Raw genomic sequence first — 25,209 nt, 5'->3', positions numbered from 1 at the left:
GGACTCTGCAAACCATAACCAGAAATCTGCACTTGGGCCAGTGATTGGAGGAACTGAAAAGGACAAGTGATGCCACATTTTGGCATGGACTCCAAGTTTGAAAACACCAAGATTTGTGTGCAAAAAAAATAAAAATAAAAATAAAAATAAAAAAAATAAAAATAAAAATAAATACAGGCACCATTTAGGAACTGTCAAGCTACTACACACGGCGCATATGCTACACACAAACACACACGTGCACATACAGGGCTCGTTTTCAAATTAATCCGAAGGGCTCTTTAGCTGTGAGTTCTCGCTGCATGCGGCTCCGTCTGACTCAACACAGCCTGCAGGCTGGGACACGGCTCTCTTCACACGGCAGTGCTGCTCCTCGGATTTGTTTGAGAGCAGTTAGGTTTTCACGGCTCACTGGAGGCCCTTCATCCCCCTTTCTGTGTTATGTAGGTATAAGCCGTCTCTCTAGGCATAAACTGTCCACTGGTAAAAATCAATTTTGATTTTATCAGTATTTATTACTGCTGGTGCCAGCAGTTTAAAAGACCAGAGACGGAAAACATGCAAACTAGGAGGAGAAAAAAATTAAAGCCAGGGCCTCACACCGACAGATAATAGTGCCTGCTGTCTTTAAGAGGTGCTCTGTATCATTCCAAGCTTAAATTATCAACTTAGAAATTCAATCAATAGCAATTGATGGGGCCCTGCTACTGCGTCCATCTGTGAGCACTGTGGCTGTTGCTTCCAAAGCCAGGACACCCAACCAGGAGGGGCAGTGGGCCCAGTAACTACGGAGGACTTGCCCGGGCTGCTTCACGGCTGCCATCCTACCGAGTCTCAGTTTTACACCTTCCAGAACATCTGACTCTGCCCTCTCTGGAGACCGCAGACTCTTAAGACAAAGAGACACACTCACCTCCTTTTTGCCTTACTCGGTTTTTTTTTTCCTCTCTGAAAATTAAAAAAAAAAGATACCCCAAATGTGCACATCTCTCTTCAGGGTCCCAAATATAAGCACTCTTCTGTCAAACACCTCTCTCTCTCTATTCCAGCGCATTTTTTACTGATGGGGGTGACCTGGAGAATTACCCACTCTGCCTTACTAACCTCCCTACAGTTTCCATCTTCCTCTCAGTCAAGAAGCCTCACCACCTACCACACCATGCCCAGGCAGTCCTCCTCAAGGAAGGACTTCCAGGGCTGTACAAAGGACAGGCATCTGCGTATCTCAGGACTTGTTGTTGCTGCTGCAGCAAAAGCGTCGGCAACCTCGGGCCAGCTGAGCGCATTCTCACAGCACACAAACAATGGCCTTCCACGGCTCGCACCACGGCAGCTCCCGGACATGCTTTCATCTCCACATGTGGCTGTGCCTCTGAAGAATTTTTCTAGCACACATGGCCATCCCTTAAGAACGCTTGCAGACCTCAGCCCTGGTGTCAGGGAGCTAGATGACCCCCACAGTTCCTGCTGGAGGCCCTGAGTTCCTCTGCTCTCAAAGCCTGGAAGGGCCGGAAGCTGCAGAAGGGTTCCTGGCAGCACCTCTGACTTTCAAGCCAGGGGGCAGCTCAGACTGCTCAGCTCAGTCCTGACCCCCCCTTTCTCAGGTACATGGAAAGGATCCCGGAGACTCTGGTGTACAGAAGACCAGGGCTTTCTCAGCGTTTCCTGAGAACACCGGGGGTCACTCAGATAGGAAGCTACATACTCAGACTACCTAGACTCCCATCTCACCGCCCCGAAGCTCCAGCTGGCCAGTCAGGCACAGCAGCAGTGTGGCTCGAGTATCCAAGCCAGTCTTCCTTTAGATGGGCTTGTCCTGTCAGACGTAGGTCTGTCACTGAAGGGCCAAGGTCACGGGAGAGAAAGGACAGCGGGCCTGAGATGGCAGCAGTTTTATTTTCTATACTGTTAGCTGAAGCCAACCAAAACTATAATAATCAAAATAATAGTAATCTATGTGTGTGTGTCCACACAGATGTGTGTACAGTCAAATCATTAAACATGTGTTTCCCACTGATAGAGCTCATTTTAAAGTCAACCTTCCACAGCACACTAACGATGATTAATAATAATAATCCCACACAGCAAATGTGACAAAATGACAAAAGAACTCTTAATTTGGGGCTTTATTTTAATTTCTTCTTTTAGGATGCTACATAGTTGAGCAGAACTGGATTGGTCTTTTACGGCATGAAATTAATTCACAGTCAAGACTCTTCATTACCAGCAGATGGGTTTGCTGAGGCGCTCTCCCTCCCCACCTCTGTACCCGTCACCCTCCTGCAGCCTGACTCACTCGTCCTGAGAAGGGCAGGTCAGACCCGGCCTGTGTTCTAGATGAATGAGGAGCAGCGGAGAGTGAGGGAAGAGCAATCCAGAAGCCCGGGTAACCCAGAGCTGACTGTCTCTACAAAGAGTGTCCCTCCTCAGGACAGCTGTTACTGACCTACAACGAAACACTTCCTGGCAGACTCAGGCTCTCCCCACCCCTTGGACCTCCAGAGACACGGAGCCACAGCGCCCACAGCAGCAGCGGCCCTCACTGGTACCCTGCAGCACAGGTGACGTACAGGCGCAGCACTGCCTGTACTCTGGTGACAGTAGGAACACATGAGATGAAATACATTAAATAAGTTAAATATGCATTACACATCTCTGGTAACAGCTCAGTGTCACTACATGAACCAACAGTAATTTAGCTTGGTCCCTTTAAGAGAACAGAGCACAGACTTTATCTCTCACTCATGACCTACAGCTACACAAGATGTGGCCACCATGCAATGCGTTTTGGCTTCCCGTGGCTCTGCATGCCTGAGGAGCCAAAGGCCTAGACAGAACAGCAGGCCTGGGGAAGCCGCCTGGGTGAGGCCAGGCAGCATGTGGTGGCTGTGGAGGGACAGCACACCCCACCTCGAAGGACTCACGCTCCCACAGGCCAGCCCCAACATGTGAAGAGGAGCTTCTTGCTTTAAGAGAGGTGATCTAGGACCATGTGCCAAGGCCTACCCGAGTTTAACATGACAGCTACAATATGCCACTGTGGTGAATCACGGTGCCCCTCAGTAACAGACCATTCTTCCCCCATCCATTTACTAGACAGTTTTAACTTTCTAAAAGATCATTATATTATGCTATATTTGTGTGTGCATTTGTGTGTGCATGGGGAGGGGTATTTAAAGGCAAGACCTGTGAGATGTCATCATACATTAATTTCTTTTTACGCATGGTTATGATAAATTTAAATCCCATGATGTGGTAGATCCATCAATCCAATCTGCCATCCTTCGCATGCGGCCTCTACAAGGCAATCTTCCCTATAATGACACCAACGATAAAGAACAAAACCACCAGAGCCAGCAGCCGGGCGCTGAGACCTTCCTCCTTCCCGGTAGCAGCCAGAGCCGCCATGGGGCTGTTGCTCTGCAGCGCCTTCCTCACCCGAAGCCCATCTTCTTCCTAGGAGGAATAAGTGCACATTTCAAAAGCGGACCATGGCTTGGCAGACATGATCCAGACACAACGCAAAAGCACATGGAAGCCTACAGAGAAGCCACTGCCAGGATCCTCCTGGCCTCAAGGTTCTTCCTACCAGAGCTGCTGGCTCCCTCCTGACACCAAGCTGAAGGGCACCCTCAGCTTCCTATGAACCTACAGGAAAAGCTCTCGGGCCGAGGGTCGGAAGGAGGACAGGCTCTCTGGCCATATCTTGACCTCTTCTCTGCCTATCTCCAGATCTGACCTCTGCCCTGTCCTGAACCTACAAGTTTGTCCAGCCAACTCATTCCTGCTTGAAATCTCAGGTACTTCTCAAGACACAAACCACAAACAACTATTCAGTGGGGACCTGTAAGTCTGGCAAGAGATCTAGGTAGACTACTGAATCCAATAACCTTGGAATTTGAAACACATACTATGTGCACCTGCTGCCATAGCGGGTGAAGAGGAAACCTGCATTTGCCCACCACAAATACCTCCTAACTAATTCATGGCTTCTCACTTCCACACCCACCATGCTCCCAGGATGGTTAAGGAACAAGGTGTCTGTTTTCCACCTGCAGGTTCCTCTAGTCCCCTTCCCAAGCCCACGGCTACACAGGGTAAGCTCCAGGTAAGCTCCAGGCTGCTCCATTCTGAGACCTCCCACACAGCTGACACTCTCCAACCTTTTCCTCTGCTTCTTTCTTATCTGCCAAGTGCCAAGTACAGTCTCTCCCTTAATCTGCAGCTCTCTGTGGGCCCACTAAGGACATGGGCTGTAACCATCACTGTCTCGTCACTCCCTCAGCCTCATGGACAAGGAGTGTCCCCAAGGCAGCCTGCTCATAGCTGAGCCCACAACACCTGGCACAGATCTCACTGAACAAGAAGCCAGTGTCGGGCAGGATAAAGCATTCTCCCCGTCAAGATGGCTCTGATATTATTTTAAGAGATATTCTGCTCATGGGCAAGGCCAGCACCACAGCCTAGTGATGAATGAGCTCCAGCGTTCGATTAACTTAAAAAAATGGGCACAGCAAAATACAGCATTTATTTTATTGGGTTTACATAGAAGCTATTCCGACCTATAGATCACTGTAAATGGTGCAGAACTCTATTTCTGAGGAGAGATGCGCTCAAAGAGAAGCTTTTGCAAAGGAAGATGCTGAGGCCACTTCCAACCTGCCATCCTCCTACATCTGCCTCAGAGCTGGAATGCAGGGGAGTCGGCTTCAGCGAGTGCGTTCTGTGCATCTGCTGCCACAGCGGGCAAGGAGGGGAAACCTATTACATGCTTGGCTGGCATCATCAAGATTAAGAACAAATAGGCCTCAAAATTTAAGCTGTAACAAAAGCTCCTATAATCAGATGTTCAGGTCTATCCACATCCAAGACAGACAGATCCACAGTGCTCGAGCTACAGGTCAGTTAGAGAGACACTCAACAAAAAGGCCTGAGAAATGGGCCTGGAGTGGACAAGCCTGTATGCAAACCATATACACAGTGACATGGGCTGCCTCTGGCCTCCCCAGTCCAACCTGACACAGCCAGAGCCTGGCCGGGTGCCCTGAGCTGCAGCCTCAGTTTCTCCTTTGCGCCTCCACCTCTCTATGGAGCCAGTACCATGCTTTCTTCTCACCACCACCAGAGCAGCCTGAGGAGCTTCTACTGCCCACACCGACTTGAGACTTCTCAAAACTCATGTGCCCCTATTAACAGTATGAGCAGGATTTGGCCTCCAACCACGATCACTCAAGGGCAGCCACAGTGGGGTCTGATAGAGCATATTCAAAGAGCTGGCCCAAACCAGACCAATGGAAGTGGGAGTGGGTTTGGTTCCCTAGGTAAACAACCGTTTGGCAGGTACGATCCAAACACACTTTCAAGAGCCCCAAAAGAAAGCTTTGCAAATGAGCCTTGGGGAGGAAAAAGCAAGCAAATGCAAAGACACAAACCCACCCACGCTGCCCACCCGTGCTGCTGCCCGCCCGGCAAGCAAGGGCGTTACCTTGAGCTGCCTGCCCTCCTCCCGCAGCCTCTGCACCTCCCCCTGCAACCGCTTGCATTCTTCCATCACTTTCTTCACTTCTGTGTCATCAAGGGACGACGTCAGGGACTTAGCAGCCGCTGGTGCTTCTGTCTTGGATGCACTTGTAGGTATAACTTTATTTATTTCTACATCATGCTGTTCAGAAATAAATGAAAGCCCAAGGGTCACCAAGTATGTAAGAAAGGATTTTATGCAAAGTAGTTCTCAGTACACAATACATGAGGTAGCATTTCATCCACACTGTAAAATGTCACATTTATTTTTTAAATGTATCACTTTATCTAATATCTTGATAATCTAAAGCTACCGGGCCCTAGAAATTATGAATAAGGGCAAATAATGAAGTTGGGCTGAGGCTAATACTTCAAGGAGGAGAAAAAGGGCCGCGCATATTGCACCATCAAATTCCTGCCATGCAAAAATTAGCATACTGCAATTGTGCAAGCTCAGGAATTATCAGCTGCAAATTACCTCTGCAGGAGAGCTGAGCATCCCAGGCCTCTGGGGGTGGGGGGTGGGGAGTAGGAGGCCCAGAGAGTGTTACACATGGGCCACCTGGGATGAGGAGGAATGAGCTTTGAGTCAGCCATGCCTCTGTCTGGGGAGACCACACACTCCTGTGTCCCCTGCATAAAATGGGCCATGCTCTTGGAATATGAGCTAATCAGTGGAAACAGGGTGAGGAGTATACAGAACTCCTGTCTCTAGTTAACAGTAACAGAGATATGGTGGCCTGAGGTTCTGGGCAGCAATCTGAAAATCAGACACCCAGCTCCAATTCCCTTCACGTCCCACTCAACGGGGAGCTCCAGAAGGCAGAATCCAGGCCTGCACCTTACTAATCATGGGGCTGGGGTCAGGATCCATGTCTCCCTGTTTCTAAGTTAACTCTCCTACAACAGGATGCTGTTCGCTCTCCAAAGAACCAGGATGGCAGTAGCTGATGACAGAGCAGAAGAAAACAGACAGTTCTGACTGCAATCAACAGCATTCTGTGAAAGACACTGCAGAGCACTTTCCCTGCCCAGCTCTCTCCATCACTGGCAGGGGCCTGCAGATCACGCACGGCTTTACTTCTTAACATAATTTTAACTCTCCTGGCCAGTTGGGAAGGAAGTGGACACCGGTATTTGAGATGTCACCTCCTGTCTTCTACTGGTCCACGGTGAAGGCCCAGATGAAGTCAGCACAGGGAGAAAGGAGGGGACGAGGGGGGCTCCCAACGGGGCAGTGGGCACACAACAGCCTCCATGAAATCTGGAGGTACTGCTAGCATCTAGGGAGCAGGGTATGGACGGTGAGTGGGAACTCAATGCTGGATACCCCACAGTGCACAGGATGCAAATGCCAGTAGCCCCGAGGCCAAGAGAGTCTCGTCTCAAGGCAGAGCTGCACTGAGTGTCGGTGGGGAGCGGGGGTGGGGAGCAGCTGCTGAGGAAAGCAGGCCAGGGCGCTCTGAGAGTTTACCACCTGTCTAAGCACCGCGGTAAAGGGCAAATCACTCCACTGTGGTCTCCCCACTTTGCCAAGCAAAGACTCCCTGGGATTCATGACCTCAGGAGCCAACAGGTTGCTCCTCTCAAGGGGAAACTTTCAGTTAGCTGTTCTCTGCAAGTCTTTCCCAAGGTTGATTTATAATGCCAGCTTATCTGTTGACTTCAGCTTCTTTTTTTCCTTCATACATTAGAGGAAGGAAAATAATTTGCCAGCTTGAATCTTTGTTTCACAGGAGATGGCATGCAAATAAGTATCAGCTTGCAACATTCGATTACTGTTAACTAGAGACATACTTACTGGTTTAGCGTTTTCTGCTGGCAATTCAAACACACATCTAAGTTTTGAATCCATAAGGTCTTCCGGTTTTGCCTCCTTCCACTAAAACAATTTAAATTTAATAATCAGGGTATTATCAAGCTGCTGGAAGAATAATTCTCCTCCTATAACTGACAATTTCAGAAAAATACTCTTAATGAGAAAGCCCTGATGTATATCAAATAAAGAACTTAAGTCTGCTGAGATTTCAATATTTTTAACATGACAAGATTAAATGCATGAGCTCTCCTGAATATTTATCACACTTTGCAAACCCTGCAGTCTCTGTCTGGCTCCTTAGAGCCTGCCCAAGCTCGCCCATTGCTACTTCATGGGCAGCACAGGCCTGGGAAGCATGGCTGAACAAGGGTGCCTCCCACCTCACCCCCGCAAAGGCAACCCCAGCTCTCCTTAAGGAACTGTAATCTACACGACAGGGCGTACATGCCTAGAGAGCCGGAAGATGAGGGTTTAGCCCCACTCTGTCAACCACCAGTGCGTCACATCCACCAGAGCCATGCCACCACTGTGGAGCACATCCACCAGAGCCATGCCACCACTGTGGGGCACATCCACCAGAGCCATGCCACCACTGTGGGGCACATCCACCAGAGCCATGCCACCACTGTGGGGCACATCCACCAGAGCCATGCCACCACTGTGGGGCACATCCACCAGAGCCATGCCACCACTGTGGGGCACATCCACCAGAGCCATGCCACCACTGTGGCTGCACCAGAATGGCCCTGCCCAAGCCACCCCACCCCCAGTGAGGGCTGTGCCCCTCACTAACATCTCCTCTCAGATGAGGAGGAAGGGTTGAGAATGACAGGTCAGCAAAGCATCCAGGTGACACCTGAGAGAAGCGAGGCACCAACCCTCCCCCTCCCCACCACGCAGAGCAGCCAGGGCAACCCACTGGTCCGGTCCCAGGGCACTGCCACCCTAACGATGGCAGAAGTCAACAGGATGGCACACCGGCACTCACAGGACACCCGAGAGCACTGAGCTACACAGGAAGACACCAACACACAAATGTTGCTCTGTGCATGTGTGCCCCCGGGTAAGTCAGAGAGGATCATGCAAGGGCCAGCTCTGGGTTCTTAATGCTGGTGACAAGAGGACAGATACTCAAGTAGTCTTAGAGAACTGCCTACAAACCACAGTGCAGACAGACGTCCACAGCACCTGTGCCAACTCACCAAACTGCACCAAGAGCAAGACAGTCAGCAAGCAGTAACATCACCTACGTAGGACCATTCTCGTCCCCAAATTTGAATCTGAATTTAATGATGATGATCCAAGATTAAGACGCTCCTCCAAGCCCAATGACCTGCACCCTAGAGCCACAAACCAAGGTGCAGGGAAGGTCCTCCGCTGGAGTATCCAAAGGCCACACTCGAGTGCTCAGAGAGCACTAAGATGGGAATTAGCCTCTTTAGGCTCCTGACAACTCCAGCTCACTGTCAAGTGCATCCAGTACTATGTCAGTGAAGAGTGTCCATACGCTACAGGGCTCCAGGGACGCAGCAATACAGGCCGCCGGCCCAGGGAAGTCTGTGACTGCTCAGGAGCGGAGTGTTCACACAGCACATCGAGGCAAAGGTGATCAGGCGCTGCTCTCCATTTCCGGCACACTGTCGGCTCAAGAGCAACAACACAGGCTCTCCCAGTCATCGGGCCTGCTGAGGGGGACCTGGCAGTCACCTCCTCCACGCAACTCGGCTTTGACTCAGGTGGGCATGTCCACAGTGCTCTACCAAATGTGCTGCCCAAACACTTGAGACAGTTATAAAAACAACCCACGGAGAAATCGAAGGCCGCTTTGTCAACCTGCAGTGCCTGGCCCCTAATTACTCAGGGGAAGTGTCAGACATGGGCACACTCTCCTCAAAACCCTATGGGCTGCATTTTTATTCCCAATTCACAGGTGGCTGAAACCTCAAGAAGAATCAACAAAACCTGCCCAAGACAGACCACGGCATCAGTAAAGGCAGGGCTCTGCTTCGGGATCAAGACGGCCCAGCCCCCACCCCTCCAGCTGTACCACAGCGGAAGGCAGACATCCACTTTCCGTGCCTGTCATGTGTTCCCTTCATCACACAGACTAACACAACACAGGGCAGGAAATGAAAGGGCAGAGAAATGTCTCCAGGGTCAGTCTTATGACAAGGTCTCGCTCCAGCTCAATACTTGACTTAACTAACTTCCCTTTCTGCCCCCAAGGTAGGCACCAATGAAGGCAGCTGGTTCTGCTTTCCCAAGCCCTAAGCAAAGGCTGCATGGGGACACCAGCAGGAGACAAGCGTAGCACAGATATCCCTGACACCCTCGACATCTCTGGGCTGGCTGGACCCTGAGGACCGCTGCTCGCTGTGCCGCAGACGGGGACCGGCAGCACCCCCTTTGGGGAGAACTGCCATTCTATTCTCTCTTCCTCCAGAAAAAAAAAAATCAATATTATAAAATAGTGTTTATTTATAAGAACAAAGGCATCTTAATTTTACCAAAATTAGAGACATTGTTAAACGTGTACTCAAGCAGAGGAAGGGGGAATGAAAATGAAGCGGGCTGTGGGTGTAGCTCAGAGACAGAGTAGCTGCTTAGTATGAGCAAGATCAGAGTTCAATCCTCAGCAAAGAACCCAAAGAACTGTGCCGACCAAGTAAACGAGGAAAGCAATGCAGGGGAGTGTCAACGGGAAGGCGGGGGCATTTGGTATTCAACACAAGCACATCCTTCTGGGTTTGAGGGGCCCGAGACAGGTCAGAAACATCCTGTGGTGCAGGAGAGAGGGAGGAGGGGTCCAGGGGAGCGAGAATTGTGGCAAGCTCAGTCCATCGAGTCAGAAAAGAACAGCCATGTAAATGTTAAAGCTGTTCACCCAAGTTAGGAAAGCCATACAGGACCAGAGTGCACACCTCCCTAACAGCCACGCCTGCCTTAGTGGACTGGAGAGAAGGAGAAGAAGCGTTCGTACTTACTACTGCCTCCATATCAGAAGTGTCAGGTGGAGCAAACATAGACTGAACCATAAACTTGTGTTTACTTTTCTCATTGGGATCATAATCGAAAGGCTGTAACATCACTGAGAAAGAAAATATTTCATTAGGAGGGTCAGAGCGTGGTCATCAGAGCCGTTTGTCAAGTTAACACACTGTGGAGCAAAGCGACTTCCCAGTTCCCCCATCCGGACCCCGAGCAAGGACGTGAGCCAGCAGGGGTGGACAGTCTTCCCCCAACTCTTCAGGGCAGCAGCTAAGCCCGACAGCAGGTGCTAGCTGAACTCAGGGGCTGTTTAGGACGTGGGGGCCCGAGTCTTGATAACCCTGGCCATGCACTCCCACACAGCCACCCTGACCTGTCTTACAGCCCTTACTGAAGACATAAAATGGGAGAAAACACCAAAGGCCTATTTTTCTCAGGAAAACATTGCCAAATGATCTTTTCGAGAAGGAAAACAGAATAACTCAAAATGTTTCAGGATGGTTTTCGCTTCTCTCCACCCCATTTCCCACGCAGCTCATCAAGGTAAGGCTTGAAATATGACTTTGCCAATAGAATTCTGGAGATGGCTTATAAGCTGGATTTCCCACAGCAGGAAAAACAATTCCAACTCCTGCTCCACCCCGCACCCAGAACCCAGAGAAAGCTCACCCAAGGACCCATGGACTGGCACCCTGCTGTACTCTCTTCTACTCTGACATGCTTCCTCGGACCTATTCCCAGATGACTCGGGCCAAACCCTGTGACGTGAGGGTTGCTTTGCAACATGCTCTGTGCTGCACAGCTTTAATAAGCCTCACACTGAGTGCCCTTCCCTCAGACCTAAACTGACAAGCAGGGGAAGCCTCAGAGAGTCAATGTGGGCCTAGCATCTCCCTGGGCCAGAGACTGAGCCTTGCTCGTCGGTACTATCATCACCTCACTCAATCTGTAAGAGGCAAGCACCGCCGAGTTATTATTCAGTTGTCTGTTTTTCAGATGAGAAAACTAGAAATGGCAGCTAGCTTGCCTCACTCACATCACAAAGGCACACACACTCAAATCCAACGGGTCTGCTTCACAAGTGTCTGCTCTCAACACATCAAGGGACACCTGTCCTGCCCTCCCAGTGTGCTCCCCGAAGGCATCCACCTTCTAGATGGGAAGTCAAAGGCTACACAGTGGCACCTTTAACAATGAAGCCAGGGCTCTAGCCTGGCTCTGACTCTCGGGTCACAGTCCCAAACTATGGTTCCTCCCCAGTCTACCTGTAGATGGTGGTTCATATCTTTAGTCCTAGTATTCTGGAGGCAGAGGCAGATGGATCTCACTTTGAGGCCAGCCTGTGCAAAGCCTGGGTCAACCCTAGCACCAGGAAAAAAAAAAAAAAAGAAAAGAAAAGAAAAGAAAAGAAAAGAAAAGAAAAGAAAGAAGGAAGGAAGGAAGGAAGGAAGGAAGGAAGGAAGGAAGGAAGGAAGGAAGGAAGGAAGGAAGGAAGGAAGGAAGGAAGGAAGGAAAGAAAGAAAGAAAGAAAGAAAGAAAGAAAGAAAGAAAGAAAGAAAGAAAGAAAGAAAGAAAGAAAGAAAGAAAGAAAGAAAGAAAGAAAGAAAGAAAGAAAGAAAGAAAGAAAGAAAGAAAGAAAACACTACTTGTCTGCTACAGAGCCATCTAAAGACTCTATTAACTTCCTGTCTGGGTGACACATCCACCAACACAGCACCACCACACACTGAATGAAGGAGACACGAGAATTTAGTCTATTAAGACGTCAAATCTGCAGAAGCTGTCAACAATGTGAGCCTTCTAATTTCTGGAGAATAGCTACTTTCATAAAAAGAAAAAATACTACTACAAACATGTAATTGATGGATTGCAATTTTTAAAGAAATTAGTCCTTTTTAAATTTCTAATATAATAAATACCACTATAGCTCACAAAGGCCCACACTCTTGGGGTGTTCAACTGTCAGCAGCACAAGAAGTCCAAAGACTATATACAGAAAGAACACAGCCACCACATACACCGCCTTTCTGGCCCTTTCCAGAAGTGGCCCTTCTTGAGACAATCTAAAGAGAAAAGAGTTAGCTGAGGCCATGCTGGAGCCTGAAGTCAGCACTGGTGGGGCTGATCAGAGAACCTAGGCCAGGAATGGGAACCAGGGCCTCTGGCGGGGTCGTCTTGGAAGCTCTGGCATAAGGTAGAGACCTGCCCCGCCTCCACTGCAGAAACAAGTAGAGAAGCAGCTGCCTACCTCCCACTGGCTATCCTTTGTGTGTGTGACACTCTACAGACCCTGGGTACACCTCAGGACCCCACACCCTCTCCACACAGCCCTCACGTACACCACCGAGTTCCTGTCCCTCAGCTACCACCGTCTCATGTCAAATCCCGTTTCAGCTGAAACTTTATAAGAACATGACAGAATAAATGTTGGTCAGTGCTAGTTCACTGCAAATTGTGGCACAAATTATGTACTTTTTCCATGACAGGCTATAAAAGAGCTTCCCATTAACTTAATTTATTTCATTTAAATACCAAAGACACTGATGATAAAACCCTAAGTGAGCCAGCCCTCCCTCCTTTCAGAACGCATCTGCTGATAGAACATTAAAGAAGCCTGTTACCAGGAGACGACCTGGGCTCAGTCAACCCCTCACCCACCCGGTGCTCCGGACACAGAGCCTGCTGCATTAGACACCAAAGTGGGGCCCTTGTGAAGAACCTCCAGGGTCACGAAGCACTGATCGATCAGACTTCCTTCAAAAGAGAAGGAAACAGGCAGCAGCTTAAAACACACACGGGCTTGGAAAATGACGACCTGATTAAATGCAGCATAAAAGCTGCTTCCAGGGCACCAGGCAACCACTGACCACTTTCATCTGCACCACAGTGGGAGGGGGCGAATAAGGAGTCTAAAGAACACCGCCACTCCGCCTCAGTTCTCACCTGGAAATGTCTCCATGTTCAACAAGCCACAGCCAGCTCTGGCCTCCACTCACTTTCTTCCTCCCAACCAAAGGCTCTGCCAACTTTTTCCCTGTGTCATTCCCACCAGATTAGCCCAAGCATCCCTTCTAGACCCAGGAAGACATGCCACCAGCCCCCCACAGCACTCAGATCACAACTTCTTAGAATAGCAGCTACGGCCCATGCAGAAGACAGCCAGCTCAGTTCTTCAAGCCCTCTGGGCCTCCTCCCACACACCCCCTGGTCTTTCCAGGCCAATAGACCTGCTTCTGGACCAGCAGGTATGCATCAAGCTCTGTGTCCTGCACCTTGTGACATTCTCCACCATTCCCAAAACCTTCCCTCATTCCTACGCTGCCCCATATCCTAGCATGCCCTTCGAAGAATGGTTAGCCAACTTCAGCATGTACCAGAATTGCAAAGGAGCCCGTAAAGAGAATCTGCTGGAGGGGTCCTGCTGAGAACCTGCTCCTGGAGAACTGGGCTGTACTCTTTTTCTGGAAGGAGCCATGCCTGTTCTTACCAAGGGAAGCTCACTCACTGCAGCCACTTTCTACAGACCCCATGTGCACCTTCTTGCCAATTTACCTCCCCTAGGTAAACTGAGTCAAGGACTGGATGTTTGTGAAACTTACTCAGGTGTTCAGATGCTCCCACTGGCTGCTGGTATGAACACTCTTCCCCTCCTACCTTCAAAGCACCCTACATCACACTCCCTTTAGAAATGTTCAAGGGAGCTCAGTGGTGGAGGCACGCGCCTTTAATCCCAGTAATTGGGAAGCAGAATAAAGGTGAGTTCGAGGCCAGCCTGGTCTAAAAAGAGAGTTCCAGGACAGCCAGGGCTACACAGAGAAACCCTGTCTTGAAAAAACCAAAATCACAAGAACAACAATAATTTAAAATAATAATAAATAGGTAGATAGGAATGTTCAAGGGAAGAGATTCCCTGCCCTCACCCGACAGGTTCTCCTCCCTGCTCTCCCTTCCTGCCATCTCTTCTGGCTGCCTGCTCCCTCCCTGCACAGTCCACATATCAGAAGACCACAATCTACCTACCAAACTACATTTATGAAATGACGGCACCACCGCTTTTTTTAAACAACCAAAGTCAAATGTGAGCTTCTTCAGCTAAAGGTGATCAGCAAGGCTGTCAATGATGGAATACTCACCTGAAACAAAGGAATGGACATTGCAGCTGACCCAAGCCCTCACCATGAGTAAGTTCATTATTTCCTTCCGGGGTCTCAGAATGTTAACACTGTGACTACCCTCCTGGGCCTGCACTACTCAAGTCTAGCAGGTGAATAACTCATTCCATCTGGTTCTGAGAGTGTCGCCGATCTAACTCTGTCCTCCGTGGGCCTCTCAGCTCAGGTAGCAAGCACCTGGCAGCCTGCTCCACTTGTTTGTGCAGAGGCCACAGGGCACACATTACCTGTCACCCGTTCCTTGGGGTCAACAGAAAGGAGGCATGCAACAGGCTGTTTGGGCCAAACACCAAGGCTCACTCACTCCTCATTATGAAGGCTTTCTCAACTGCCTTCCTGTGCTGTGCCTAACAGCAGGACACAGCCAGGCCTCTCTTTGGGCCTCCCAGTTTAACTGTGCGCCCCATCACTCCCACAGTCTGTTCAGTAAGACCTGTGAGCCATGCCTGAGGACTGACCATCTGACACACAGAGACCAGTGTGTTCTAAGTCCAGAGACTTCCCATACCTGGCAACCTTCATCTGTTCTCTGAGTGCTCATGACCAGTCTGCCAAGTACTCTTGCTACCTCCTCTCCCAAGGTTGCCGCTCAAGCCTTCTCCCTGCATCACCTCGCAGAGCCAAAAGGTACCTTCCAGCTAAGTGTCCCCTACCCAGTGTTCTGGGTCCTGCCCTTTGATCATCTTCATAAAGTATGGACAGTCCTCCTAAGAAACCTGAATCCTATAGCAAGCTTCAAAAGGCTTTAAGCACAATTAAGCTGAATTTTTGTTGGTAAAATATTTTAAGCCATAAACTAATCTGGTGAAGAGATTGGGGATTTATCTTAAGCAGCAACGCAGGCTGTTCTTATCTCAGAGCAGTGAAGACTTCCAGTTAAAAGTCTGCACTTATCAGAGCCTTCCAAAGCAACGATCAGATCCAAGGAAGGATGCCATGTTAAAGCCCCCATGGCAGCCTCTCTATGCACACTGGAAGATGCACAGCAGGCTGCTTCTTTGTCAGCAGACTGGGATCATTTTTACCCTGAGATTCAGCACCTGAATGCTGCAGCCCACGGCTGGCGAGTCCAATGTCAGTAAACAGCAACATCCATCTGAGCCAGCACCATCTTAAACGGATTAATAATCAATTCCAATACTACCCAATTACATTAATTGACCAACGTCTCCATCCCAGGAGATGCTGATATTCATTCTGTTACTGGAAGAACTTTATGGTTTAAATGTGATTAGAAAGAGTCCTGAAGGGGCTGTCAGAAACCAACGCTGTCCCTCTGTGCTCCAAATTTCAGTTTAAAGTACAGATTCAGATACTGGGAGACCTATGTTTGGCTTTAATCCATCTTCAATCCCAGGGCACACAGAGTAAAGTGAATCTGTACCTAAATCCTGGTGTCTTTAATGACTCTACCCACACCCCCCATGGATATTCTGCATGTGTAGCTCACTTGGCACAGGGGCAGGCAATGGGAATAACTGAACTGCAAACGGAAGTGCTCACCACTTTGTGGGATTAGAATTCACAGAGGTTACACAAACACTAAACTTACTGTCATATTACAGGAAGCCTAAGTATTTTTGATGGGCCCATAATTCTACCACTTCACCTGCTGTACATGCTGGCAAACATGGTTTGGAATATTAATGGAAAGTCCCTCATTATTAAACTGCAGCATTAAAAACAAGATCTGCCACCACTAACAGCCTTCTACAAAGACATCTTCAGAAATTACATACGCTAAAAACATTTCCCTGCCACACAGTTTGAAAGATCTAAATTCTGTAAAACCACTTCCATCTGCTTCAGATGGATGATGAAGGCAGAGGTCCTCCTCTCTCTGTGCCTGAAGTCTCTGGGAACTCAGTTTCCCTCCGGCAAGCTCATCTCCACATGCCTGCGCTGCCAAGGTGCAGAGCCACGTGTGCAAGCCCAGCTCAGGCCAGTGCTCATCACGAGCATGTGTCCAAACTCAGGCACTCTGGGGTGACCATTAGCTGTGCTTCATATCACAGCAAGCAGACTGTGCATCTGAGCTATACAGACAAAAAGACAAAGGGAGGCCCAGAGCACCTCTACGGGAATGTCCACATGTCACACTTCACTGATACAAAACCTTAGGCTATGCCTCTGCCCAACTGTGAGTAAGCTGCCTAGGTTATTGAGAGGAACCTCACGCACATGGATTCACTGTGTTATGAAGAAAGCAGCACGGCAGGTCAGAGCCGGAGCTTTGGAAGCATGGTATAAGGTCCTTTGAATGCCAGGTTCACTGGCAAGGCCAGCAAAGCACTCCAGGGCGTGGCTGAGGATCACTGCCTATGCCTGCCGCAGCCAAGATGCAAGATGCAAAGCCTTTCAAGCCCCAGCCCTATCATCACCACTCCCACCCCCTCCAGCTCACTCACTCCATCCGTCTCTCCTCCCTTCTTCCCTCCCTCCTCTTTACAGGGATGATTTATAGCCTCCTCTAATAGCTAGAGCCTCCCAAGGGTCTTCAGAAAGGGAGGGGTGCACTACCCCTGCCTGTCCTTTCCAGATATCCTGTGACATTCTGGGTGCTAAGCAGGACCATGCTGATAGGATTTTCAGTTCATCTGATGGTCACTGTTTTGTAAATTACATGTGAAAATTCACTCATAAACGTATGTTTTATAGGAATTCAGGGGGGCCACACATTCAAAAAAATGCATAGAATCCCTTTGCTTTTTGAAGGCAATGCAAACATTATACAATTGGTCTCCACCCAAGCCTGCCTGGCTTTGTGCATTTATAGTGGCACCACTAGAATGTGCACACGTGACCAGGCTGGCAAAAGTCAGTCACAGACTCAAGGACAGATCATATGAAGCAACAAGTGGCTGTGAGCACACCGAGGACAGTGATCTGCCGGTGAACCTGCCTTCTCCAAGGACTCTGACTTACCATGCTTCACCCCAGTGACTGCACTCCTCAAGCAACCAGACCTGGACAAGAACAGTGCTTCCCAACCCAAGATGCGCCCATCCAAAGTGTGACATCTGCACACCTAGAACCTGGCCCTCCCAGGCCACCACTGACAGACAGACAGACACCCAGTGCTTCCACAGAGATTTTTCTCATGTGCCATCCTATTTCACCAGGGGAAAGCTACAAACATGTCTCTTTATCCAACCATCCCTCCTGTTCCCTGACCCCCTACAATGGATTACATTTCAGATTCATCCTGCAGCAGCCACCTCCTAACCCGGTGAGGCAGCAGCACAGTACCATAGAAAGAACATATGTCTCTAAGCCAAGCTCTGCCTGACAGTCATATGACAGAGACCACTGACAGGGAAGGATGACATCCATGCCAGTTCCTTACTTTCTGCTCTGCAGAGGAAGACACAGCAACAAAATCAGCCTTCACTTAAGAGCCTGATCACTCTCAGAACATTCCCAAGACACGCGCATACACGCACATGCACGCACGCACGCACGCACGCATGCACCCACGCAAGCACGCAAGCACGCAAGCACGCGCGCGCGCGCGCGCGCGCGCGCGCACACACACACACACACACACACACACACACATAATCACCTGTAACATCAGGAAGCATACCTACACTGTATAACTATCTGCTGAGGTTATTTTACTCAGAAAACCAAGCTGCTATTTTCCTACGAAAATTGGTGATTTTCATCTGCTGGTAAAATCAAATTTTCTAAAATGTATTATGGATAAGGAGATTGGGGGATGGGGGCTAAAGAAAGGACCAAGGGCTTAGACAGTTCAACTCCACAAGGCCCTCGGGCACCAAACTAAATAGGGACAGGACAGAAGAATCCAGCTGCACTAATCTCAGTGAAAACTTGCAGCACATGGAGGAAGCAGAAATCACACCCTGACCACTCCCTTCTTCCAGCATGCCAGTCACAGAGCACTGGCTCTGTCGCACACCAGCTTCAGGACTCAAAACGGACACAGAATGGATGCGACAATGCATCCTGCACAGTGCAAAGGATGCAGAGTGTGAGGTCCAGCAGTGGGATCCCTTCCATCGGTGCTGGCTACCAGCTAACTGCTCCTGACTAAAAATCTGACGCAGGAGTCCAGACCAGGCCTTGCACACTCAGAGAGAAGCACACAGGGAGCTGGGGCGGGTGCTCCATAATGAGAGGCACCAACGGAGGCGAGGAATCAGAGGCTGAGATAATGAAACACCTTGTATCTTTCCAAAGAGGTGAATCATTTTCTTTTAGGTGTCAAATGAATAGCCAAATGTATCACAATCAAAACCTATCATGGAAAAAGCCAGACAGGCACTCACTTCAAATGAGAAGTGGCCTCTAACGATGCTGAAGCTGGGGACACTGAGTCACTGGTGTCTAAAGGACACACACTCCCCCACAGCTCCTCTGAACATCATGGGTTCTAATGAGCTGCAATTTCACCAGTTTCTAAATACGGCTAAACTCTAACATATCACTCATACCTCCTTAATTCTGAAAACCAGTTCTCAATTTGGGCACTTTATCAGTCTCTTTTCAGAAGTTGGGCTCTGGAAAATAAATGTGCCCTGATGGGGGTGGGGGGCATCAGGACACACGGGGCCCACAGCTGTGACTATGTTTCCATCTCCTCAGAGTGCACCTCCAGGCACTAGATGACATCAGCACCCCCACAAATCCTTTAGCTTAAAGAAAATAACTCTATCTAGTATTCTCCCACCAAATAAATTAGTTAACTGTGTCCCTCTCTACTTATTGTCAAAATGCAGATTTAACTCCAAAAGAACAGAGGCACTTGCTCTGAAGTCACGCTTTAATTTTGCTCCAGCTACTAAGGTATAGAGGCTGCAAGCATTAAAACAAAGAGACATGGATTATGGAAAGTCAAAGGTGGTAGGAACCAAGCTTTTACCCAAGGTGGGATGGGAGAGGTGGAGAGAAGTCTGCAGTCTCCTGCACTACCCTGAACATACCCGCTCTGACAAAACCAAGGGCCGGGCCCTCTGGAACCCACCCACGACCTCCAGAGTCAGGACTTACCAGACACATTGAGAGAGGCCCCGGCATCAATGACCCCACTGTTGGGCCGCACGCAGTACCTGCGTGGTGCTGTGGTCTTCACTTTAAAACACACATTTCTGTCTGTTGGGTTGCCAAGCTTTAGGTTGGTGGTGACGACATCAGTGAAGGGACCTATGTGGAGAGACAGACAACTGGTTGGGGTTCTGTGAGGAAAGTGTAGGAGACAGACTGGTTTGGAAGCAGAGATGATAGACATGGTTCGGGAAGAGCCAAGATCCACCTCACACTGGACCACTGCTGCTGAATTATAGAAAAGAGCATAGCTCAGAAAACAGACCTGTGTGAATGACAGGACCGAGAACCAGATGGTCCAAATCCAATGACAGTTACTTATGCTCAATATTCACTTCCACAGAACCCCAATGGAATCTATACGAAGGACCAGGCACAGGTCCCCAGTGACTATTAAGAACAGAGTGTACCAGGTGGCAGGTGGCCTCTGGGGTGCAGGACTCTGTAGAGAGGAAAACCCCTAACAGTGTGACTACAAGGATGGCCAGTCTCATTAAGAGCCCTCTAGCAGCTCTAAGCACACAGGCTCCTGAGAAGCCTGGAGCAAAGTTCTGTGGCCCTGGGCTATTGTTTATTACTATTACTTATTCATTTCCTACTTCATTAGATTTTTTAATTAAAAAAGTAAAACATGCTTCTTAAAACAAGCCAAACAATGAAAGATGTATAAAGAGAAGTTAATAAGCTTCATCTGTGCCTGAGGTAACTAATATTAACCATGTGGGAGCTCGTCCAACCATCTAGACTGAATAGCAATGTACATGGTCCACAACTGCAAGACTGTTTCTCATTGGCTAATCAGTGGGACCCCCCCCCAATCACTAGGCATATGAGGGGGTTAGATCGGGAGAGGTGAACTGCAGGACCTCTGTCATGTGCACATACACATGTGTGTTGATATGGAGCAAATCCAGGGACCTGTACATGTATCCTGCCTCTGAGCGACATCCCCAGCCCTAGATCCATTTGAAGTTTACCTATTTTCAACATGAGTGCCACATCTTTGTTTCCTATAGGCAGGCTTTTCAGTCCCACCTCCACATTTATAAGGAAGCAGGGAATGTGTTTCCGTGGTTACAAAGAATATCTACTGGCTCACCTGTCACATGTCAGAAGACCCAACAGACAAAGGTGTGCTCTGAAATGCTTCCTCAGCTGCCGAGGGCAGGATTATTCTTTGTCCATCTCTGTTCCCAGCACTGTGTCTGGACACAGCAAAGACCTCAGGACACACACACCATGAAGAAAAATACTCACAGATTATTTTCAGAAAAATGAGTGCCTTAGGCTGGCTTCCTCTGAGGTACTCAAATATGAAGGATCAACTGAATCCAAGACTAGCTTAAACAGAAATGGTGGGCTGAGGGGAGAGGCTTGAGTCCCACATCAGGCACACCGCAGCCAGTGCGGCTACAAGAGAGCACTAATCTGTCCAAATGGGGTAGATGTGCACATTAAGGGACATCTGAGCGTAAGACAATTTTCACATTTGCTAATGCACAATCTTGTCTGTAAGAAGCCCTAGACAGTCAGTACCCGCTGAACCTCACTGTGTAAGATACACCCTCCCTGACAGCCTCCTGACATGGCTACTCAGCTCAGCTCCCTTCACACATGGTCACCAGCCACATTCATCCAACTTCAGCCCCCCTCACCCACAGACTAACTGCAGGCTGGAAGCCTAGCACCACCTCCATACAGGGACCCGGGGTGGGTGCGCTCAGCTCTAACACCTGTGGTTCCATTAGCCCCTCCTCCCCTGGCCCTGAGGCTCCACCCCCCTGCTCTGCAGTGTGGAGGACTGCAGGAATGCATGTGTGCACTGCAGCACAGGTGACAGGATGACTGCATCACCTACTGAGGACCGCTTATCCTACAAGCTCCTCTCACTTCACGGGCAGCACCTTTGAGACTGAAAGACCTGAAGAGAACTTCTCCATCTGTCTACCTTTCAGGAAGGCCTGCTCTGGCTCTAGGAACCAAGCTGAAAGCCAGGAGGAGGACTTCCTGAAAGACTTGCAGTGACTCCACTGCAAACCACCCCACGCCCCAGCTGGGAAAGCATGAGAGGGAGTTCACCTGTGCCCACAGGGCTGAGGGAGAGCTGGTTGCTGACAAGGCTCCACCCTTGCAACAAGTTCTTGGCCTCCAGGGGGAAATGAGACACTCAGTGTTGAGAACATCCAGGGGCTTATGGGAATTCTACCCTAGCCCACCTCCACTGCACGATGGCTGACTCATGGGAAGGTTGATCCCCCTCTACTTAAGGTAGGGATCACTGCAAGTAAGCACAGTCTATAAAAAGGAGAGCTAAAAACAGCTTTGATTTCCTAGGGCCAAAGAAAGTGGTAAGCCTGACAAGCCTGCATGGGCACAACTCGCCAGGCATGTACTTCATAAAACAAACACAGCGCTGCTCTGCAAGTGCAGGTGTTCAGGCAGCTCGGGTACTGGGGACAAAGTCACCACGGAAAGGGCCCTTTCCAACACGATAGGCCTACGGGACAGGGCCAGGCATAGGAGACCATGAGTGTCATCCCAGCATTTGGGAGGGTGGAGGCAGGAGGTTCAGAAATTGAAGGTCATCTTTTGTTACTTGGCAGGTTCTAAGCCGATCTGGGATACAAAGATGAAGATGGGCCCTGTCTCAAAAAAAAAAAAAAAAAAAAAAGAAAGAAAGAAAGAAAAAGAAAAAGAAAAAGAAAAAGAAAAACACACAGAATGATTATTTGAGCATAACCCAGTACTTACTAAGAAGTGGGCTGCAAAGCCTTCTGAAGACATTTGCCTCAGGAGCATCAGAACACCGGCAGATCAGATACACAACAGACCCTACCACACACAGATACCTCACGGGAAAGCAGAACACTTAAGATGCCTACACCAGCTGCCATAAAGCTGGGCTGGCCGGGGCACCCAGGTACAGACTTCACCAGCCTCTTCCAGGACTATACACACAAGCCACATCCCACTGTGCACATGGTGGGAAGTTCTCCAGGTCCGCCCATTATGTGGCACTCTAAATGGTGTTTCAATTTACATGAATCACATAAAAGATGATCTAAATTATTAAAAGACAAGCAATATTAGAACAGTGAGTGGGATAAAATAAGCGGTATTTCTCCCTTAGCGCCCCGCCTTGGGTCTAGGCACTAATTTGTAAAACTCTAGAGGGAGCCATGCTGGAAATATATGCAGCACAGACATCACTGGCAGAGCAGCAAAGTCTCATGGGTAAAAATCAAGGCATTTTGTAGAAACAGGCCAATCCTTCTCACCCCACTCTGGGCAATTTACTCCAAGAATTTTATTGAAAATAAATTCGATTTGAGTAATTACAGGAGATAAACCATGTTAGTGTTCTCCTTTCCCCTGTACTAATGAATTAGAACACACAAAAACCTCAATAAAAATGATGTGAAGGCTTATGAGCATCATTCAGATTTTTCCTAGTCACTTTCATTTCATAAAACTGCCATTTCCATTAAAGCATTATGTAAAAAATGGGATTTTACTCCGCAAACATGCATATTTATTACCAATGAATTTAAACATTGCTTATAAAATACAAAGTCAATTTTACAAATGAAATCTTCAAAAGTTAAGTTTTTTCTTTTAAGAGAGAAAAAATATGATTTGTGTCTCTCGAGCTGGAACACTTCGCCTCCTCTAATTACTTCTCCCATGTCATCTATCCCTGGTCCAGATGTCTGTGTGAAATTAGAAACTACACATCTCCAGCGTGAGTGAGCACAGAGAACAACCCCAACCTGAAGCAAATTCCCAAAGTGCCTTGACATTTTTTTCTTCTATGTAACAGGCTGAATGGGTTCTTCCCTCCCCTTGTTACAGCTGTGTGCACCTGTGAGCATTTATTAAGGCTGATAAAGATGCTCATGAAACAGCATTAACTAACAGAATATGAACTCCTCCACTTGTTCTCAGAGGGATTAGACCCAGCAAAGCATGGCATAAACTACCCCACACCCTCCCCAGGCCCAGTGGCTTGCCTCTCTGTCTTTTTAAAATTATTTAAGAAAGTAAGATCTGGATTCTACTTGTTTGAGACAGCAAAGAACACAGACCCAGAAGAAATATGTGTGTTCATAAAAGTAGAATGGGAGGACAATTCTTCTGTTGCAGGTCACAGGACACAAGCTCAAACTTAAAGTTCTATCTTGAAGTTCAAGGGAGAAGGTCACAGTTCCAGGTTCTGAAGATCCGATTCAAGCCAGGTACTGGTGGCCCACATGTGCAAGCAATCCCAGAGGCTAAGGCAGGAGGATTGTAAGTTCAAGGTCAGCCTGAGCTACACAAGAGACAACAAGAAATTCCAGGCTACAGAGTGAGATCCTGTCTCCAACAAAACAAGACAAGAAAGCTGGATAAGTTTACCAACCAGGAAACACCCAGGTAATATCTAAGCACTCCCTTAACCTTTGCAAGGTCTGAGCACTTTGTGGTGACCCCTGCCCAGAAAGCCTCATTAACATAGAACTCCTCCTGTCAGAAAACTCAAACTCTAGCTTTACAATGTAGACAGCAGCTGAAGAGTTCACCTCTGGCAACTGTAAAGGCCGTAATGAAAAATTCTAGAACTTAGGGCTCAGCCTGGGCCTTTCTCAACTGCAGACTTAAGCGTGTCTTAGGATTCTGCCTGGTAAGTGGCAAGACTATGTGTTGAAGAGGTAAAGATGACCATTTTATTTTTAGCCCACAATTCAATTCTACTAGAAAATAAAGATTAGCAATGCCTAGTATAGCTGGGCATGATGGCACACATCTTTCAGGAGGCAGAGGCAGGAGAATCTCTTTGAGTGAGTTCAAGGCCAGCCTGGTCACAACAGTAAGTTCCAGGCCAGCCAAGGCTACATGATGAGACCCTGTCTCACAATGAATAAATAAATAGATCCTGAATAAGACCCTTGGAAGGTAACATGGAAGAAAATCTAAATAACTTGGGACCTGGGTGACTTTTTAGGAAAAACAAGCATGGTGGAATCCATGGAAGAAAGATGTGATGAGCTGGACTTCATTAAAATTCCAAACCTGTGGGCTGGGCTGGAGCTCTTCTGTAAAGCACTACTACCTAACACTTGAGAAGCCCTGAGTCCCATCCCCAGCACTGAAAAATCAAATAGAGCAAAATAAAAACATCTGCTCTGCAAAAGATATTCCAACAGGCTGGACAAGCCAGCTACAGAGCAGGAGGGCTACCTGTAGAAGATGTGCCTGATAAAGGGTCATCTGACAGACATTTATTTTAACAGGAAGACATGGCACCACCTGGTTTAAAAATGGACAAAAGAGATGTAGATGTCTCACCAAAGACCGGCAGAGGGCAAAGGGCACATGGGACGATGATCAGCGCTCACTCTTAGAAAAATGCAGGGGAACACGAGGAGGCGTCACTACTTGCACCCAGCACAGCTGCAGTCGGTGCAGCCACTCTGAGAGGCCGCCAGGTATTTCTTTTCCTGTGTGGTGCCATTCACCACGCAGGCGAGGCAAGGGCCCTAGCATGGAGGTACTCCCGGTCCAGAAGGTGCTCCTTATAAAACCAGGCACAGTCTCCTCATCCGAGCCAGGCATCACTCTCCCTGGTACTCCTCTATCTGAAGTGAAGACTCCACAGCCTTA

The 25,209-nt window shown here is 48.7% G+C and overlaps 1 protein-coding gene across 1 annotated transcript in view; it reads right to left on the bottom strand.

The window, feature by feature from the left end:
- Nucleotides 1-2,108: 2,108 nt before the first annotated feature.
- The window catches only part of Vapb (VAMP associated protein B and C), a 36,593-nt gene continuing 13,492 nt past the window's right edge, over nucleotides 2,109-25,209 (bottom strand). Inside the window, exons 2-6 of the mRNA XM_006976022.4 lie at nucleotides 19,516-19,668; nucleotides 10,324-10,427; nucleotides 7,322-7,402; nucleotides 5,486-5,662; nucleotides 2,109-3,456 (exon numbers count right to left, since the gene is read on the bottom strand). Of these exons, the coding sequence (XP_006976084.1) occupies nucleotides 3,298-3,456; nucleotides 5,486-5,662; nucleotides 7,322-7,402; nucleotides 10,324-10,427; nucleotides 19,516-19,668 (674 nt within the window). The 3' untranslated portion in view covers nucleotides 2,109-3,297. The remainder of the gene's footprint in view (nucleotides 3,457-5,485; nucleotides 5,663-7,321; nucleotides 7,403-10,323; nucleotides 10,428-19,515; nucleotides 19,669-25,209) is intronic.

The sequence above is a fragment of the Peromyscus maniculatus genome, chromosome 4 (assembly GCF_049852395.1).
Source record: "Peromyscus maniculatus bairdii isolate BWxNUB_F1_BW_parent chromosome 4, HU_Pman_BW_mat_3.1, whole genome shotgun sequence".
Classification (NCBI taxonomy): domain Eukaryota; kingdom Metazoa; phylum Chordata; class Mammalia; order Rodentia; family Cricetidae; genus Peromyscus; species Peromyscus maniculatus.
This window is presented reverse-complemented; position numbering and strand designations above follow the sequence as displayed.